This window comes from Pyricularia oryzae, chromosome 3 (assembly GCF_000002495.2).
Source record: "Pyricularia oryzae 70-15 chromosome 3, whole genome shotgun sequence".
Lineage (NCBI taxonomy): Eukaryota > Fungi > Ascomycota > Sordariomycetes > Magnaporthales > Pyriculariaceae > Pyricularia > Pyricularia oryzae.
In genome coordinates this window covers 4,206,727-4,226,397 of record NC_017849.1, presented here as the reverse complement: position 1 = coordinate 4,226,397, position 19,671 = coordinate 4,206,727, and the positions used below count along the sequence as shown (strand labels likewise).

Genomic DNA, 19,671 nt, shown 5'->3' with positions numbered 1-19,671 from the left:
GTTCTGCAACCTGCTAATCAGAAAGGATGCGTGCCACCACCCGCATCACTCACTTGCACCCACATTGGTCCCCTTTGACTTGGGGAGGGGGGACCTGGGGTACCTTTGTATGTACCGTACCAGTCGTGGCAACTAATTGCAATGCGTCGTGGTACCGTCCATACCTTACATGCTTTTGCAAAAGGGCGACTTGATTGCTCACGGACCGCGGGCTGTAGTCCACATACAGCTAGTCCGGCTCCATCACAAGCCAGGCATGGCCCATGGAGACGAGGTGGAGATGATGGGCTTGCCCGTTGGGAGCTTGGGCTCGACTGGGCAAACCCAGGGATCGAGAGGAACAAAACGAGTACAAGGGAGCACCAGGGAAGAGGAACAAGAGCTAGAACGGGCAAGGGCCTGCATAGAGGCGCGTACGCACGGGCGCTCATGGCCATTGAAGGTAACGTCAGGCAAGAGGGGACAGAGTCGTGCCCCAGCCAACATCCCTGGACAGTTTTTGTGTGCTTGACCGGCCCTGTCTTCGGCTGTACCCCTGGCTCGTAAAGATGGAGACTTGCTTCTGTCTCTGTCTCTTTCTCTTCTATTTTACTTATTATTATTATTTTTACTTCTTACTTTTATCTTTTTTTGGAGAATTCGTTCATCTTTTGGCTCCTCCCGTTCTTTGACCCTTGCCATCTGCGTTATTCCTCTCAGTATCCACTTCCACCGTCCCACCTGGTACCTGAAGCGGGTGTTTTTTTGTGGAGTGCCCAACCGACCGGGCATTCGCATTCTTCCGTCCATCATCCATCGTCCGACCCCCCCTGCTCGTCCTTCCAAAGCAAAGCCCTTTCTCGTCCGTTGAACAGCCAGACCAAGGTACCTCTCTCTACCTGGCAAGGTCACTGCACACTGCCCACCTCAAGTCAGTTCTGCTCCTGGGGCTGTCAAGCCGGTACAGGCACACACCCACACCCATCAATCCACCCACCCACTGTCCATGAGAAACGCCTCGTTCTGATTAGCCAGGAAGACTCCCGGCTATCCACCAGTGCCACCAAGCATCGGTCCAGCAGCCACAATCTCCAAAAAAATGATTCCCACCCAGCTACGCGAAAATCATTAAACCCCCAGACCCTCGCTCTCACCCGCTCGCGCGTGGCTCTCCCGTCTGTTCAAGACTCTTCCTTTTTTTTTTGTCCCTCTTCTTTTTCCGCCGCCCTCCTCCTTCCATCCGCATATTAGCACAAAGGAGGCCCTCACCCTCCTCTTGTCTGTCTTTGCTGAGCCCTAGACAGCACAATTCCCCTCCTTATTTCATTTCATTGCTTTGTCTGTGTGTGCTTGCCTTGTGCACCAGTCCTCTTCACTTCTTTGATAATTTATTATATTTTTTTGGGGCCAATTTTCCAGTAGTCGCGTACCCTAGACGGAAATCCTAGGCTTGCGACGCGCAGTGTTGCAAAACTTGACCTGCTATCTTGTTCATTTTGCAAAAGGTCATTGGCGATTCCTTGGGGAGATCTATATCTTTGTCCAACAACCGACCTGCACGCCATTTTCGTTTCGATAATTCTCGACTAATTTCGCTCGACTCCAATTGTTTACCTGCCGCCACCCCGCTGCCTCCACCGGCACAGGAACAGTACAGGCTTGGAACGGGCAATTTACCATTATATCGCCGTGTCGAGGGTCCCCCTTCACTACTCCACTGCTTACTGGCAACATTGAAAATATCCACCCCCCTTTTTTTTATATTAGCGGCGCACCTAGACGGTGCACACTAGCGACGCAACCACTCTCGCATCCATTCGCTTGAAGCAATTGGACTACTTCCCCCTCTCCGGGCTGGACTCGACGCCTCTCATTTCACCCATCATCAGAACAAACATACTAGAACCAAGGCAGCGCCTCAGCGACCACGGCTTGCAACGCAGGCTGGACCCCAGTATCCACGATCACCAACGTCCCGCAAAGTCACGCTTTCAGAATTCAATCTCGTCACTGCATTCGTCCCTTGGCTTCCCGCACCTCCGAGGTCTCGCTTGAGACTTGACGTCTTCCATAGAGTCGTCCCTCACAATGTATTCCCATCCACACAACGCCGGCGTCGCCGCCGCGCCCCAAAAACCCGAAACATTCATGCTCAGCACAGAAGCGCAACAAGCTTTACCACACGATGCACAGGTCGCTCTCCAACAAGTCGATAATCGTGAGTCTCCCTCGACAACATCAAGTTGCGCCAGTGCGAGCCCAAGCCTGGACAAAAGACTAACAGTGCCTAGTGAAATACTTTCTCATCTCTGCTCCCGTCGATTGGCAACCCGACCAGTACATCCGCAGGTTTCTGCTACCAACCGGTGAATACGTCTCTTGCGTATTATGGAACAACCTCTTTCACATTTCTGGTACAGATATTGTACGATGCCTGTCGTTCAGGTTTCAAGCCTTTGGTCGACCTGTCAAGAACTCCAAGAAGTTTGAGGAGGGTATCTTTTCAGATCTCCGCAACCTGAAGTCTGGCACAGACGCCTCCCTCGAGGAGCCCAAGAGCCCTTTCTTGGACTTCCTGTACAAGAACAACTGCATCAGGACGCAAAAGAAGCAAAAGGTCTTCTACTGGTATAGCGTACCACACGACCGTCTTTTCCTCGATGCGCTCGAGAGGGATCTCAAGAGGGAAAAGATGGGCCAGGAGGCCACCACCATGGCCGTCAGCGAGCCGGCTCTGTCTTTCCAGTACGACTCGTCGCAGTCGCTCTACGAGCAATTGACCAAGGCCCAACAAGCGAATTCGTCCTCCTTCAACGCTCAACAGGTTTCCTTCCCCCCATCGCAGTCCACTTCCCCTGTCATGAGGGCGATGGACTCGATGCCCCCGCCGCCCCAGATGATGCCGCAGCCAATGCCCCAATCGATGGCCCCTTTAGCGGATGGCCTGGACGCCATGGTACCCTATGCCGCGATGGGGATGGCTCCGGGGATGCCGCCCCAGCCGGCAGTCAAGAGGGAGCCGGACTTTAACCGCGTCCAGTACAACCAGAACGGAGTCCCGATCAACCAGGGTCACCAGCGCCACGCCTCGATGCCCGCATACGGTCTCGAGTACTCTCCCGCGCCTTCTTTCGTGTCATCACACTATGACGACTACGGCAACAGGGGAATTTCTTTCGAGCCTCTCACACCTCCCCAGCAAGCAATGGGTATGGGTGCTGAGCCTGCTTACATTGCCAACGAGGAAACTGGACTCTACACTGCTATCCCTGACCACATGAATGGTGTCAACGGCTTAAACGGTATGATCCAGTTGCCTCCGTCCAACCTGGCTGGCCCTCAATTCACAAGGTCCTATGGGTCAAACAATGTTTACTCTGTGATTGAGGGCTCGCCAACCTACAAGCAGAGGAGAAGACGCTCATCAATCCCGCCAGGCATGTCGGCCATCGCAGCAGCCACTGCTGCTGCCACCGCCGCCCACAGGCCATCGGACCTGCGTCGATCTGTGTCAGCATCCGTCGGTCCCGTTGCCGAGGGAGACGAGTCGCTCGACAACTCGCCCCCAGGACTCATCTACAGCAACCAGCCCATGTCAATGGCAAACCACCAGAGGGAAGCTATGGAGCAAATGTCGCGCCACGGAACTCCTCTCTCCACGGTGGAAGGCAGCCCTGGCATGCACAATGTCAACCTTGAACAACAACAATACCCCATGCCCTCTGAGGATATGACCAGCCCTATGGACGACCGCAGCAGGCCAATGGCCCAAGGCGGCCCAAGTGTTGTCCGCAGGGCACGCTCGGCAACTGTCATGGGCAGCGAAGTCGGCCCCTACCCGCAAAAGTCACACTCGTGCCCGATCCCGACCTGTGGTCGTCTCTTCAAGCGCCTCGAGCACCTGAAGCGGTAAGACTGCACCAATTTTCATTTGTGAAACCAAAAACCCCCGCAGAAAGACAACTTGACCAAAAGCAAAGCCCGCGCGGGCCTGTTTCTGACCAAAACCAAACCTTCCAGACACGTGAGAACCCATACACAAGAAAGACCCTACATCTGCCCTTATTGTAGCAAGGCGTTCTCCCGATCAGACAACCTAGCACAGTATGCCCCTTACCTTTCCTTGATTTATCATTTCCTTTGTCTTTTCCTGGTTGAAGATGTTGTGCGCCTGCTATGTACCAGAAAGGAGTCACCGTCGATGAATTTGAGCAAGACCAGACCGCCCACCAAGCCAGCCATCGCCGCGTCGTCCGTCACGCCACAGCACAGAGCAGCAGCACAACACTTTTCAAACAGGAAACGACATGTCTCGTCTTCTGTAAAATAACAACCAACTAACTCCTTTCTTTTCCTAACCTGTAGGCACAAACGCACGCATGACCGGGCCGACGGTGGTGAGGGACTTATCCTGTCCGGCGAGGACGAGGAAGAGTACTCGGGCGACGACCACCTCGGTTCTCTGGAGGAAGCCTCCCCGACCTCCGAGGGTGGATACGTTACGTCGTCACTCAACTCGGCTATGGCTCACAGCAACACATCGCAGCACCCTGGCTCAAACGCTGTCAGCCCCAACCCCGGGCCCATGAGCCATGCGCCAACATACAACTCGATGCAGACGCTCATGCAGCCGATGCAAATGAGCCAACCTCAACCCATCAATGCCGGTGGCATGATGTGAGCTTGCTTATTTGATTCGCGGATTGGTCGGCTTTGACCGAAACACCATATTTATTCTTTTTCTGTTGTACAATAGGGGACTTTGCTGTCATACGCAGCTGGCTATTATATGAGCGACGCTTGGGGTGGGATTTTCTGATGTTCGGCACTAACTACATTTGGGGGGCGTTCTTCTCGATATGAGAATGTCAAACGGTGGTTTTTTTTTTATTTTTTTTTCTTTCTCGCCTTATCTTTTTCTTCGAGTTTTCTTCACCCATTTACCGGCGCCTTGACCGTTTTGACACATTTATATCTTTTACATTTTTATGAGGTTTTGTTTCATTCTTCTCTACAGAGCCTTTCTATTTCTTGTGTTCAGTGGCATAAAATCACAAAATCTTTAGAAAGATCACAGAAAACCTTTTGTCCAACTTCTTGAGTTCTTATCCTGTTTGATTTCACATTCCACAGCTGCACTATTATAAGACCCGCAAAAGCATAGGGCGGAAACAAAAAAAGGGGAAGCAGCCCTAGGGGCAAGCTGACTCTTGCGTTGCATCTCTTTTGTATATACGAGTTGTTCGGATTGCAATCCTCGATGTCTTTGTTCAGTTCATCTTCTAGTTTCCTGTGTTGAGCTTAGTGAGTGCTTCGGATGCTTTATGATGCAGAGGAGCTACGTTCAGGTGTGCGTTGCTTCTACCTGTCATTAATGTTGTCTTCGGAGTTGGATGAGGGATGCAAGTCGCAAGGGGTATCTTGTTTTTTTCTACATTACTCAACTCACCTGTTTTGCAGCTGTCATATCTTCTATCATTGCCTGGTGGGAAAGCGAAGATGTTGTGTGGTTTATTCGGGACATGTTAATACCTTTACGGGAGCGTGAATTGTCTTTAGGAAATCCCAACAGTCTATGTTAGAAACATTCCAAAATCTGACTGTCCGATGATTCCAAAGAACACTATGTGGGTGGAAGAAGATTTCTCCCCAGCTTATCCTTACCACTTCATCAGATGGTACCCAAAGCATGATTTTGGATTGAGTGTGCGACTTACATCAGTCTTCGCCACTTGCCACGGGGCTTCCACACAAGCAACTGGACTTTATAGGTGGGCAAATAATGGTAAATTCCCTGTTGTACTTAAGTCCAGGGACGCAAGACCCAGGGAGACGAGATGATCCAGGGGTGTCAGGGGGCTGTGAACATAAGCTTTCGTCCGTCAAGTTTTCTATCAAATGTCACGTCACTCGAGGGAATTTGACTAGACTCTGCAAATATCCACTTTTTTTCTTCTATTCCCTTCTCCATCTACATAGCCAGACTCTTCTCCAACAGTTTTGCACCCTCGCGCACCTTGGGACAGTAATGTCTCCTCAAAAGCTCCCCTTCCCAAACGGTGGTAGCAAAGGGATTGCTCCCTTCGACGGTCTCGCTGAGGGGGTTGAAGTTTCCGTCACCCTTGCGCTCCTCGGTGCTCCACAGCGCCGCAATCTTCTTCCCGTGAGTGTGCGAGACGTCGTGAAGCAGGGCCAGTATGGCCTGGCAAGACTTCTCTGGCACCTGTAGCGATGCGGTCATGAGCTGCTTTGTGAATGCTGCGAGGCGCAAGGGAGGCACAGAGCGTATGTTCCACGGCGGTAGCAGGACGCCCGTCAGGCACCTGATCAGCAGCACCGTCGTGGTCTGTAGGTTCACTTTGTTTGACTTGGTCACGCTGGGTCTGTCGGGATCGGGAAGGTGCAGAGACCCGGCGCCCAGCTCCAGGTCTGGGTTCACCGAGAGATCGGTCAGGCCCTTGAATAGACGCGTCGTGAAGTAGGAAAGGTCCAGGTGGAGCTGAGATCGACTGTTGTGTGCGTCCTGTCCCGCTAGCAGTGCGAAAGCAGTGACTATACAGAGAAGGGACTCGCGGCTAGTGTTGCGGGCCTCCACCTCATCGGCGCCGTCTTCTGTGGCCGTGTCGCCCTCAGCGGTATCCCAGCTTGCATCTTCATCTGTCTGCTGAATAAGGTCCTTGAGCGCCTCCAAAAGGTCTCCGAAGAAATCTTGGTTGATCAGGTGTGCATACTTGGCTAGCCCTTCGAGTACAGCTCCCATCAGATGCGGCAGTCTGAGCTTTAAGATTCGGAAGTAAGTGGCAAACACTAGTTTCAGAGTCTCCGACTGCATCCGATCCCGTTCCTCATGGCTCACCAATGCATCGGCATGCGCCATATCCTTTTCAACCGCCTTTTGTTCCTTCAAGAGCTTCCGTTCCCGTTTTGTGCGGAATTCCCTCTTGGCCTTTGGTTTCTTGCCCTCCTCGACTGGTCGGTCGACATGGTCCTGGGATGCCTTGCCAGAGAATTCAGACAGAAGACGTAGGTGAAGGAATAAGTTGAGTGCGGACTCATCGATGCGGTAGTTTCGCGCCTTCATCATCTTGGAGAGGAGAGCAACCGCCTCCATGGCCGGTCTTCCCTCTTCATCATCCCGGAATAGTCTCTCAAGAGCTCGTAGACATTTGTTGTACGAGTCATCCACCTTTCTGGTGCTCAGCTTAGTGACCAAAATCTTGATAAGGTCGGTGCGAAAGTTGAAGTGTGGGACCGATGTGAGTAGCGAACACGCACATGTTATGGCGATGCTGGCGTACTTTGCAGTCCCCGGGTCTTTTGCCTTGGCAAGGGCTGCGAGTTCTTTGATGTAGGAGTGGTACCCAGAGACAAGCGATTGCTCATACATCCTAACCCTTCGGACTTCCTTGGAAAGCTTCTCCTTCTCCATGTCCTGCTCCGCCGGTCGGATGCGGTAGCCTGGAATAACATCCTTGTAAATAGTCATTTGCGTGACCAAACAAAGTTTCTTGATGGCAACAATGTTGGTCTGTCCGAGCTGTGCTAGAGCCTTGAAAGCCCCTGGGTTCTCCTCAGGTTCTTCGCTCAGAGCGGAAGCAAGTTTGGCCAGCTCCTCCTTGGCCCATAATATTTGCTCACGTTCCGGCACCTGCGGTTTCGCCGGGACTTTGGCGGCGACAGCCTCAGCAGGAGCATCCTCAGACTGGGCGCCAGCCTCACTGCCATTGTCAAGCCATTCCTCGTCGCTCGCCGCATCGGCGGCCGGCACCTGGCTATGTTGAATGAGACCATCTGCTGTCTTGATGGGCAGGCGGGTGCTCTCCTTGTCCTTCTTTTTTCCTTTGCGCGGCCTGGATTCGTAATCTTGCTCCAGATTCCAGCTGGCGGCGTGCTTGTTGAAGAAGGCGGTGCTGCTCGCCTTCTTGGAACCATCAGCCTCACCGTCTGCTGGAGGCGGCGTGATCTTTCGCCTCTTAACTGCCCTGGATGCCATGACCAGCTGCCTGTCAATTTATAACTGTCTGTCCTGGAATTGAGGGACTGTTCTTTGCAACCAGTATTTTTAAATATCTGTGAGGCCAAGTGCAGTTTTGCTCTGGTCGCCGTGTTTTTTTCTTCCTGTCGCCTTCCTCTTTTCATCCATTGGAGAAAATTACAACGACCCATCTCAATGCATAGCTCCAGGACCCCTGCAACAGCTAGTGGCCCCGCTCAAAAATTGTTATCGGGAGAAAAGAATTGGTTTGCTTCTTATCGGTTCCCCGCTCCAATAATTTTTTGGATTTTTTTCTTGGGCAAGCACCGCAATTGAAGGTGGCAGAAGGCAAAATTCCTTCAAACTTTTGGTATGATGTCGCTGCCGCCGCAGTGCCGGTCTTAAGAAACTCCCTTCCCACTCATTCCACACCGCTCAACGGCACTCGAGACATGGCGACTTCCCTTGCTGCGCAGCTTGCGCAGATTGCCGCCAAGTCTCGGAGCTCGCTGAACGTCAAGGCGCAAAAGGCGGCACACACCAAGTCCTTGATCTTCGAGCCGCGCATCGCCGCCGGCCAGAGCTACCAAACTATCTACACCGCGTGTAGAGACGGCTTCGAGGAGCTTTGCCAGCTCGACGCCCGCTTCACTCCGTTTTCCAATACACTTTTCAGTGAGCAAAGCCAGGATGAGGACCGTTCACAGATGACCCAGGCGGAGAACAAGGAGCTTGATCGGCGTGTCGACTCTTTCTTGCGTCTAGTGGGCAGTCGCTTGAGGTTGATGCCGGCAATCAAAGCCATTGAGTGGCTTATTCGACGCTTCAGGTAAGAATAAATGTATCAACTCGTTTTGGGTGCGCTGGTCCTAACGAAATCCCGTCTCGTGGTGACAGGATCCATGAGTTCAACACCTCAACTCTCCTCGCCACCTTTCTTCCGTACCACTCGATTCCCGCATTCGTCACTCTCCTTTCAATCCTACCCGCCGACCTTCCGCAGCAGTACAAGTTTTTAGCGCCCTACGTTCGATCTTTGACGGCACCGCCACGAGCGGCCATCGTCTACCAGGCCACCCACCACCGCGAATTCTTGACTGCAATCACCGAGTATACACTCGATGCCTGCAGGAACAAGCAGCAATATCCAGCCCTGGTGTCGTTTTGGGCTGGTGTCATGACAGAGGCCGTCAACGGCAGGATAGACATAAATCGGTCAGGTAGGCAGGGAGTGCAGCTGGACAATGATTTGGCCCTTATAGCTCTTGTTTCAAAACCGTTAGGCGATGCGATGACGATGAAGGATGTTCCAGACATCCAGATCGCTGCCTACATGGTAGTTTCTCTACTTGCCGCCAAGGCCAACTTTGATGACAAGCTTCTGTCAGTGTTCATGGAGCAGCTCGTCATTGGTTGGACGGCCGAAACCGTCAGGCCTGGACTTGTGTGCCTGTCAATTCTTGCCCAGTACCGGGCCCCGAAGCAGCTCTCTTCCAGAGTCGCAAAGGCCCTGCTAAAGATGGACGACTTGCCTCAGAGACTCGTTGACGCGTCTAAGCAATGCCGAGTCGACAAACTTGCCTACGCATTGGTCTTGGCGCTGGCCGACAGACTAGCCAAGAAAGGCGACGCTCGAGGTCTACCTATCATCAAGTCTATCTTGCTCCTGGAACTCCTACAAGAGAAGCTAGGCAAGGTTGCTTTCAAATCGCTGCTCCGAGCCGCGCTCAAAATGACGGACGAGGTGGACCAGGACGGATCTGCGCGAAAGCAGCTGGGGTCAACCCTCGTGCTCCTGTCGCAAAGCGCGGGAGCGACCGGTGTTATGGTGCGGCAGGTTATAGAAGACGAAGATTATGACATCGAAGGATTAGAGCTTCGTCTGGACACTTCGTTTGGACCCCGCAGACTCTTGGAAGACAAGCCTGCTGAGGAGGATGCGAAGGACTTGGAAGTCCGTCAGGACCCCAAAGAAACACTCGAGGCGGCTATTGAACGCCTGGCCGTGCCCCCACGCTCTGTCAAATCTTTCTTGTCGCAGAAGTCCGACCAGTTGTTCGACGATATGTGCAAGGTGCTCCTCTCGGTCGCAACCGATCCGGATGATCTTCTCAAGTTTGATGAGGCACCATTCCTTTGCCGACAGACTGCGCATGACGACAGCTACTACTTTAGCTTCTACATGCGGGTTTGGTGCGGCCCTTACCCAACCTTGATTCGCTCCGCAGCTCTGGAGATGGCCAAAAGACGGCTGAAGCAGGGAGACTGCGCCGCTCTGGACTTGCAAGCAATGATACCATATTGTGTAGCTGCGCTTAGCGACCCGGCTAAGAAAGTTCGGCAAGCAGCCGCTGACTTGATCACCGTTCTGAGCAAGTCGAATGCAGAAGGCATTGAGACAGCAAAACGGCCTATTTGGGCCTCGAAGCAGCTGTATGAGCAGTCGAATGAGCAAACGTGGATGAACCCTGCAGCCTCCCGCGCTCTGCTGCAGGAGATTATAGTACCTGCTCTGGAGGAATCGGTGCTTGATGAGGAGCACATCTCAAATGTCCTACGCTCACACTTGCAGAGCACAAAGGACTCAGCTACAGGACCTCAACTTTCATCTGCGGTTCGACTCTCAATTTTCAGCTGCATAACAAGCCATGTCGTCCACACGCCATTGCTAGCCGTGAAATCGCGCCTTCTCAAGCCTACCAACCAAGTCGACAGCGTGTCCAAGGCCACAAGGACCAGCCTTTTGTTGCCACTCTTACGGTGGTGGGCTAGTCTGTCTTCTACCGAGGCTGCTCAACTTTGTGAGCGGGAAAGAATCGATGAGTCCAAGTTTAACCAATCCTGCGTCAATGTCGCTGTCGCCAATGACAAGCCTGGTCTGGAAACGCTATTCGAAATCATCACTAATTCCTCTGCCTGGACCCGTGAAGGCCTGGTCGAAGCTGCTTTTGCCCGCACAAGGAAGATTTGGAGCACAATCAAAAGCGATTCCAAACTCAAGCTGGCGCTGAGCATGCTGGACCTCGCCCAAACTCCTGCCACGGCCGGCTCCTCAGCAGAGTTTGTCTCTGAGGAGGCTGCCGACTTCTTGAGGAACGTGGATCTCACAACCAACATTCTCAACGCCTTCCTCGAGTCTCTTCAAGACATTCCAAAGATCACGACTGACTCACCCGCAACCAAGCGGAGGCGTACAAGCAGCTCTGACCACAGCCGTGGGGTGTCCTTGCAGGCCACCAACGCAGTCAAGGCAGCGCTGAACAAGGTGACATTCGTACTTCAACTTGTCGAGGGATCCAAGCCAGCCGAGCATCCTGAACTGCTCCAGAGTCTCTTTGTGACATTGGCGGACCTGCAGGTACTTCGCTCTCAGGTTGGATCCGAGCTAGGTTATCTACAAAACCTGGTGCTGAGCAGTCTTTTGGCCATGATGCCCACCTACAAGAACAACAAGTCTCTGAAGATCGATACTTCTGTGGGCCATGGCGATGTGCTTGTTCAGTGTATCCAGAAGTCGTCGAGCCCTGCGGTCCAGAACTCGGCGCTACTGCTCGTCGCCAGCCTTGCCAACACAGCACCTGATGTTGTGCTTCACAGTGTAATGCCAATCTTCACCTTTATGGGCGGCTCTGTTCTTCGGCAGAGCGATGACTACTCTGCACACGTTGTGGTGCAGACAATTAAGGAAGTCATCCCGCCCCTCGTTGAGACGTTCCGCAAGAGCCGAAGGAATCTTGTCACAAGCGCTGCTGAGCTTTTGTCGAGCTTCGTCATCGCCTACGAGCACATCCCGTCCCACAGGAAGCGTGACATGTTTATCTCTCTGATCGAGAATCTAGGTCCAAAGGACTTCCTCGCTGCCCTGGTGGCCATGTTCGTCGACAAGTACGGAACGACGGATAGCATGGTTGCCTTCTGTAAGGACCTGATGAACTCTTTCGGCGTGGAGGTTCAGTTACAATCGCTCGTCATGCTCTTGGACCTGGTCAGCGACTGTCTGCAGCCCAAGCCCACTCTGGCGGCTACCCTGTTCAACAGGAACACGGACGATGACCAGGACTTGCACAAGACTGCGCTTAAGGAGCTCACGCTGCTGCCCAAGGTCCTGTCTAGCCGGCAGCTACGCACCGAGGTCAGCCAGCTTGCCGGGCGTGACGATATGGAGGCTTCCAAGTTCAGGGAGCTCTATGCATCCCTTTTGGAGAAGATACTCACTCTGGCAGAGACCGTCAAGACCAACAAAGCTCTGCATGCACGGTGCAGCGATACCCTTGCAGGACTCCTCAATCTCCTCTCGATCGGCGAGTTCATCAAGGCCGTCGAGAACCTGCTTGACCGCCCAAGCATCAGCCTCCGACAAAAGGTTCTCCGTACCCTCGAGGTTCGCGTTGACCAGGAAAGCAATACGGATGCAGACTCGCGGACAGTATTGCTTGCGTTTCTGCCGCAGCTCACGGCAGTCATACGTGATTCCGATGATATCGCGTACAAGCACACTGCTGTGGCATGTGTCGACAAGATCGCCGAGAAGTACGGCAAAAAGGATCTCGAAGCGGTTGCTGCTGCGGCCACCACTATTGCTGGGGACTGCTGCCTGGGCCAGCCGGACAAGCGCCTTCGCGTCATGGCTCTCCTTTGCCTTGCATCTTTGGTGGATGTACTGCAAGATGGCATCGTGCCAACCCTGCCGGTTTCACTTCCCAAGGCCCTCTCTTATCTCTCTGAAAGCCTCCAGGGCGAGAAGGAACCTGAACTTCATAATGCCGTCTACTCATTCTTTGAGTCCTTGGCTGTGCATGTCCCATACATGCTGACCAAGACATATATTGGCCAACTGTTAGCAGTTTCGAATGTTTCAGCCGAAGCCAACATGAGCGACGAGAGCTCGCAGGCTAGATTTGGCTGCTTGCAGCTCCTGGCGAACCAGGTTGACGCGAATACCATGCTGGCAGCCCTAGAGCAAAACTGGGCTCAGGCCGTCAACGCCGGCTTCTCTGTAAGTACACTCTTTTTCTGTTGGATCTGCTCCCAAATGCTCTCTTACCTTTCACAGCCAACACTAACAACCCAACCAGGCCGTCGAGGAGTACTTGAAACTTCTGGCCACTGTATTAGACAAGCACCCCAGCACTATCATTGCAAAACACATCTCGACACTTTCCACCATTTTCCTCAGTGCTCTCGACCTCCGGCGGAATGTGCAGTCCAAAGACACAGTCAGCATTGCCGCACTGGCTAAGCTGACCGAGATCGAGGCGTTGATCAATGATGTCGCCCTCAAGATGATATACAAGCTGAACGACAGCAAGTTCCGTACCGTATTCACTCAACTGATGGAGTGGGTAGCTACTGGTTTGCCCAAGGACGATAAGCTCGGCAAGGTTCTGCGCCACCAAAGCGTCTACAGCTTCCTCTTGGCCTTCTTTGACAACCTTAAGGATGTTGTAGCAAGCTACGCATCATACATCATCGACGACGCCACGGCCATCCTCAAGGCATCAGATCCGTCTAAGATGGAGGACCGGGAGCTGTGGCAATTGGTACTGAAAACACTAGCCAGGTGTTTTGAGCATGACAGCGGAGGTTTCTGGCAGGTTCCCGCCCACTTTGAGGCGGTCTCGGGTCTCCTGGTGGAGCAGCTCGAGCACGCCGCCGCATTGGGCGAACTTCCCGGTGGCGACCTGGTGCAAAACGCTGTCGTGGGCTTGGCCGAGGCTGCGGCCTCGCGGGACCACCGCAAGGAGCTTAACGCTGCAGTGCTCAGGCGCCTGCGCTCACCCTCTGCATCAGTCAGGCTTGCGGCCGTCCGCTGCGAGCAGTCACTGACGGACACGTTGGGCGAGGACTGGCTCGAGATGCTTTCTGAGATGCTGCCGTACATTAGCGAGCTTCAGGATGACGACGACGAGGACGTTGAGAAGGAGACGCACCGCTGGATCACAAAGATCGAGGCCATCTTGGGAGAGAGCCTAGATGCCATGTTGCAGTAAACATCATGCAAGTTTGTGAGTATGGGAAAAAGGATTGGAGTGAGGCTGGTTATTTCGTTCGCATCAGGGCAAGGCTGTCTATCTATTTTGTTACCATTCGACGTTTTCTTGGTGATACAAGACTCGATTTTCTCATTGTAACTTGATTTCTCATGTAACAAGCTGAATCAATGATTTTGAATCGTGTGATCAATTCACGTACGTGACTTGAGAATACGTGGGGTTTGGACATGATCGATACTACAAGAATTGACCTGCATCCAAGCCTTGAAACTCTCGTCTTGTGCCTAGGTCACTTCATTACATGTGTTAACTGCATTTTGCGCCCAAGCATAGACTTCCGATTACGCTGTGGAAAGGCAGGGCCATTCCTACAGTACATTGATGGTGACCATGACAGGTTGAGCACTTGTTGTATACGCGTGGAGCCGGTATCCGTGCCATGTCGAGAAGGTGGCAACCCTGACTTTCTGCAGTCATGTGCTCCATAGATAGAACCACACTCACGAATGGAAACAAAATCATAAGCGATGCACCGAGGACGTGGTTTAACTAGTTTATTGAAGAAAAGAAATTATGTGATCGCTAATGAGCGCCCCAAACCCCCATAGTCTAGAATGTTTTGCCTCCTATGCATATGTAAACGCCTCCAAGAAAACGGGGTACATGAAAACCCCCTACAAAAGAAAAATTTCCAGGGTATACAAATGCACCGAAGTGCTTCTTTTTTTGTGATTTTGTGTCGATTTTTTTTTGTTAAGGAAAATTGTAGTAATGGTTTTACTATGTGGGAGGCAGTTGCCACAGGAAGGGAGAATTTACTCCTCCTCCTCGACAATCTGCTTAGTGGCAAGGTAGTAGCGGTGACCGCCACGACCGTCGATTTCGTGCTCGACGGCGACCTTGCTCAGGTGGGTGAGGATGTTCTCCATCATGGTGTCCTGGGCAGAGCGCTTCTTGCGGCCGAGGTCGTCAAGGCGCTTCCAGCCGGTCATGACGTAGTAGACGATACCAATGACGATGATGACAGCGATGGAGTAGATCCAGACCAGGACGATGGTGACAATGTCGACGGCACCGTTCTCCGAAAGGTTCTTGGCCAAGCTGGCGGGGATGGCAGGCTCGCCGAGGCCGCCAGAGAACCAACCGAAACCGGCGAAGAGGGAGGCGAGGATGTCGACACCGAAGATGGCGCCAATGAGTTGCCAAGAGGGGAAGGTGTTGAAGCCACGGGTGACGAAGATCAGCCAGTTCTCAGTCAGGGAGATCTGGAGGAAGAGGATCTCCTGGATGCTGCCGTAGTGCTGGATGATGCCACCGTTCTCGAGCCACATGGTGCCGCGGAGGATCCAGGTTCCGATAGCGAGCAGAGTACCGAGGACGATGGAGATGATCCAGATCTTGGGCAGCTGCCACTCGACGGGACGGCGCTCGTAGTGAGCGTTGTCGTAGGCGACGGCGATGGTGGCAAGATCAGCGAACAGGGCGAGGAAGACGATCAGGTCGACACGAACGGTCTCGTTGATGGCGATCTGGAGAAGATCCGTTAGCACCATATTTAAAAACGGCTTAATAGCATGTCAAAGTCTCAACTTACCATGGACGTGACGAGGTAGATCTCGAGATGCAGACAGAGAGCGATACGGTACTGGATGTAAGCCTTCATGCGCTGGAATATCTGCCGGGAGATCTTGATGGCAGAGACGATTGTTCCGAGACCGGGGGCGAGGAAGACAATGTCAGCGGCGGCCTGGGCAGCCTCAGTGGCACCCTCGACAGCGATACCACAGTCGGACTTTTTCAGGGACGGGGCGTCGTTGACACCGTCACCAGTCATGGCAGTAAGATGGCCACGCTGCTGAAGCATCTCGACGACCTGGTACTTGTGCTCGGGGAAAACTTCGGCGAAACCGTCAGCGCGCTCGCAAAGGTCGTGGATAGCGCTGCCGGCCATGTCGCTGTGAAGGAGCTTGTCGGAGTTGTAAACCTTGGTACCCATGGCAAGCATGCGGCAAGTCTCCTTGGCGATAGCGATGGCGTCACCAGTAAGCATCTTGACCGAGAGACCGAGAGCCTGAGCCTCGGCGATGGTCTGGGCGGTATCCTCACGGGGCGGGTCGAAGAGGGAAAGCATGCCGAGCATCTGCCAGGGGCCATCGGCCTCCTGGACGGCGACAGCGAGCGATCGGAAACCACGGCGGGCGAACTCGGTGGCCTTCTCTTTGAAGAGACGCTTCTGCTCCTCGGTGCAGTTGCTGATGGCGAGGACGGCGTTGGGGGCACCCTTGCAGCAAGTGTACTTGACACCCTTGTAGTTGCAGATAGAGGTGATACGCTTGGAGACGGGGTCGAAGGGAGTGAACTTCTCGGTGGTCCAGCCCTCAGAAATGATCTCCTTGGCCTTGGGGTAGCGCTTGAGGGTGAGGATGGTGATCTTGTCGATAGGGTCGAGGGACTTGATGTTGTGGCTGGAAGCGAGAGCAGCGACGGCCATCATCCAGTTAATGTCAACGCCCTCCATGACGAAAGGCTCGCGGACCGAAAGCTGGTTAGCGGTAAGAGTGCCAGTCTTGTCTGAGCAAAGAATGTCGACACCAGCAAGCGACTCAATAGCGGTAAGCTTCTGGACGATAGCCTTCTCCTTGGCCAGGTAGGCGGCACCGACGGCGAGGGTAGTGGTGGTAACGACGGGCAGACCGACGGGGACACCAATGATGAGCAGAATAAGAACATAGTGAAGCAGGTTGACTGAGCTGTCCTCGGGGTAGGCAACGGCCAAGTGGCGGTAGAAGCCACCAATCCAGGCAGCGAGGATGAAGACGACGACGAGAACGAGGAGGGCAGAACCGATCGAGTTCATGATGGCCTTGAAGTGACCCTGGTCCTGGGCACCCTGGACCAGCGAGGCGGTCTTTCCGACGAACGAGGCCTGGGCGCCGTGGGTGACGATACCGTAGGCCTTTCCGCGCTTGCATCCGGTGGTGTAGTAGACGGTGTCGGTCATGTACTTGTCGACGGCGAGGGACTCTCCGGTAATGGCAGACTGGTCAATAGCGACAATAGCGTGGCCGACATGAGGGGTTCCATCCTCGTCGTCAGAGTCGTACTTCTCGCCGCGGGGGCTAGTGATGTCCTGGGCGTTGAGCTCAGCCTGGTACTGGGCGAAGCCGTCCCTGGCGTTGTCGTAGTCGCAGATAAGACGGGCATCGCCGGGAACAACGTGGCCTTCCTCAATGATGACGATGTCACCAGGGACAAGCTCCCTGGCGCGGATCTCCTGTTCACTGCCGTTACGGACGACGCGGGCCTTCATGGCAATGTCACCCTTGAGCGAGGCGACGACATCGGCGGCTTGCTTCTCCTGGTACCAACCGACGATGGCGTTAAGCAAAAGGATACCGACGATGACACCGGCGTCAATCCAGTCGCGGAGAGCAAAGGCCAAGATGGCAGCAGCCTCCATGACTAGAGAACAGAATATTGAGTTAGTGGGTTGGTGGCCTCTGCGATGCCTTAAAATAGAAACCACGAGGTTGTCACATACCGTAAAGAATGGGACCCTGGAAGAAACCGATGAACTTGAGAAGCATGTTCTCCTTCTCGGTGGTAAGCTCGTTCCATCCCGAGTACTTGCGTCTCCTCTCGACCTCGAGGGAGTCAAGACCGGCCGAGATGTTGGTGTTGAGCCACTCGGCGGGGGTGTTGAAGTCCGAAAGGCTCTTGGTAGCGCCCTTGGGCCTCCAGAAAGCCCACCATGGGGCCTTCTTCACCTCTTCGCTCTCGAGCTCCTCCTCGCCCTGGTTCTCGCGAGGATCCCGGTAGGTGTCGATGTAGCGGACAAGTCTGTATGGAAGGGAACGTGTTATTACATGTGTTGCTGTTTGGGCGTCTTTGTTGTCCTGGGCCGTCAAAAGAAACTTACGCTTGGTACTCGTCCATGTAGGGGTTCTCCTGGCCGGCTGGTGCGGCGCCGGTGGAGGCGGGCGCCTGCGAGGTTGTAGTAGGGGCAGGGTCGCTGCCGCCTCCACGGAGGCTGATGAACTGACCGGTTTCCAGATCCTGGTCAGGGTCCTCGGTGTTTACTGGCTCAGACTGTGATAGTCTCTTGCCAAACATCTTCTTGAAAGGCGCCATCTTGATAATAGGATGGGTTCTTCTTTGCAAGAGTGCAAGTGCGTGCGGTGATTAGGATGAAATGTGGAGAGATGACAGTCCAGCTGCTCAGTCGGTTTGGGGGGCAGCACCGAGCACTCTTTAAATAGCAAATAAAAGATGTGTGGCAAGGCCAGCAAACAAATGGCGCACACAAACCAGCCGCGTAGAGTTGAGAGCAGGTCCGGTGAATAAGACGCAGGCGAGGAGGTTGCGGGATGTGAAAGGAGATACATGGCGTGCAGATGCTTTGGTCTTATACTTGGTGGCTGCATGAGTCGGCAGCCCCAGTGTGCGATCCAGCCCTCCATAATTTTTTTTGTTTATTTTTTTTTTTTATCTCTTTTGTTTTTCCTTTTTGGCCGTTTTTGTCGATCCAAACGGTAGGTGGTATGTATGACCGAACCCCAAATGCTGGGACTGGGTTGTGGATGGGTCTTCCGACGTCCCCAACTCGGTCTGACTTACTGACATTGGCCAAGGGTAACCCAAAACAGTCGCAGGAGTCGTATTCCCATACACAAAACACAGACCTCAGTCTGTTGTTTATTTCTCTTCTTTTTTTTCCTCTTTGATATGACCGGGATGCGGGCGTCAATGTTCAGACGACTGGTGTCCACAATCTGAGTGGAGGGTCCGGTGTGGTCCCTCCAGTATTAGATGTGGGCATTGTACCTTCTGCCATGTAATTAGTTGCAACTCCGTATCGGACTAATCTAGTCTAGTCGCAGCAAGCAGGTAGCGGGCACTAGTCGGCTTTGGTGCAGCAGCGCACTTTTTGATTGTAGGTACCTACGGGTCGAGCGGCCTTTCGATTGAGAGACAGCGGCCAACGATATGGATGGGGCACGCCTCTGGGTGCTGGCTGACGACTTTGGTTAGCTGCGGGACATACGCGGCAAAAGCCAAGCGATCCTGGCCAACTTGCTTGGATTTGATGTCACCAATCACCATAGAGAGACCCTGGATGCGCACGGCTGCACTCGACCGACGTCTTTTTGCGTGCCTGGATTCTTCTCCACTTCTCTCTCTCATATTCCCCAACTGGGTACAACAACAAAAAGAGGAATTGAGTTGTCTCCATTGGGTGGGCAAAGATGGGGCGCCCAGTCTGGTCTGGTACCGTACCTACTGTACCTCACCTTGTACTTGGATGGTGGGTGTGATGTGCTGTGCCGTACCCGTTCTTGGTTGGTCGGTCGGAATTGGCGATAAAAGAAACAAACGAGTTGTAAAAAATGCCTCAGCCGCTCTTCCCTGTGTGTCCACTTGCTAAGTGTAGGAAATATCCGGGCTTTTGCGACGAGCTGCCTACTAGGATTGTCCCAGATCGGTACCATTTTCTTCACATTTCAAAACCGAAGCGCGAGCCCACGGCCCCTTCCTTGACCCGCAGTTTCAGTGGCCGTCGGAGCCATGAAACGATCACGTGATGTGCCATCCGCTACTGTATGTACTTTCTTATACAAGACAATTATTATGTACGTTCTGTGTACTATACTTGTTGCCTGCAATGTACTGCGGGACATAAGCTAAAAATGCAAGGGAGGTAGGTACCTTAGGTACCTTCTTACG

General features: G+C 53.4%; 4 protein-coding genes across 4 annotated transcripts; 2 read left to right on the top strand and 2 right to left on the bottom strand.

Moving 5' to 3' along the window:
* The first annotated feature begins 1,126 nt into the window (after window positions 1-1,126).
* Window positions 1,127-5,598, top strand: MGG_12958 (transcription factor steA). The gene is made up of 4 exons (XM_003712449.1): window positions 1,127-2,197; window positions 2,271-3,888; window positions 4,000-4,083; window positions 4,345-5,598. Exons 1-4 carry the CDS (start codon window positions 2,068-2,070, stop codon window positions 4,658-4,660), a joined length of 2,148 nt encoding a protein of 715 aa, XP_003712497.1. The 5' UTR covers window positions 1,127-2,067; the 3' UTR covers window positions 4,661-5,598.
* Window positions 5,338-8,104, bottom strand: MGG_04996 (nucleolar complex-associated protein 3). The gene has a single exon (XM_003712448.1). The coding sequence runs from the start codon at window positions 7,970-7,972 to the stop codon at window positions 5,951-5,953; it is 2,022 nt and encodes a 673-aa protein (XP_003712496.1). The 5' UTR covers window positions 7,973-8,104; the 3' UTR covers window positions 5,338-5,950.
* Window positions 8,105-8,280: 176 nt separating this feature from the next.
* MGG_04995 (U3 small nucleolar RNA-associated protein 10) lies at window positions 8,281-14,174 on the top strand. Its single transcript, XM_003712447.1, has 3 exons — window positions 8,281-8,783; window positions 8,852-12,950; window positions 13,030-14,174. The coding sequence occupies exons 1-3, from the start codon at window positions 8,407-8,409 to the stop codon at window positions 13,942-13,944; spliced, it is 5,391 nt and encodes a 1,796-aa protein (XP_003712495.1). The 5' UTR covers window positions 8,281-8,406; the 3' UTR covers window positions 13,945-14,174.
* Window positions 14,175-14,675: 501 nt separating this feature from the next.
* On the bottom strand, window positions 14,676-18,268 carry MGG_04994 (plasma membrane H+-ATPase). Its single transcript, XM_003712446.1, has 4 exons — window positions 17,867-18,268; window positions 17,489-17,787; window positions 15,542-17,409; window positions 14,676-15,476 (listed from the first exon to the last, which is right to left on the bottom strand). Exons 1-4 carry the CDS (start codon window positions 18,076-18,078, stop codon window positions 14,763-14,765), a joined length of 3,093 nt encoding a protein of 1,030 aa, XP_003712494.1. The 5' UTR covers window positions 18,079-18,268; the 3' UTR covers window positions 14,676-14,762.
* Window positions 18,269-19,671: the final 1,403 nt, after the last annotated feature.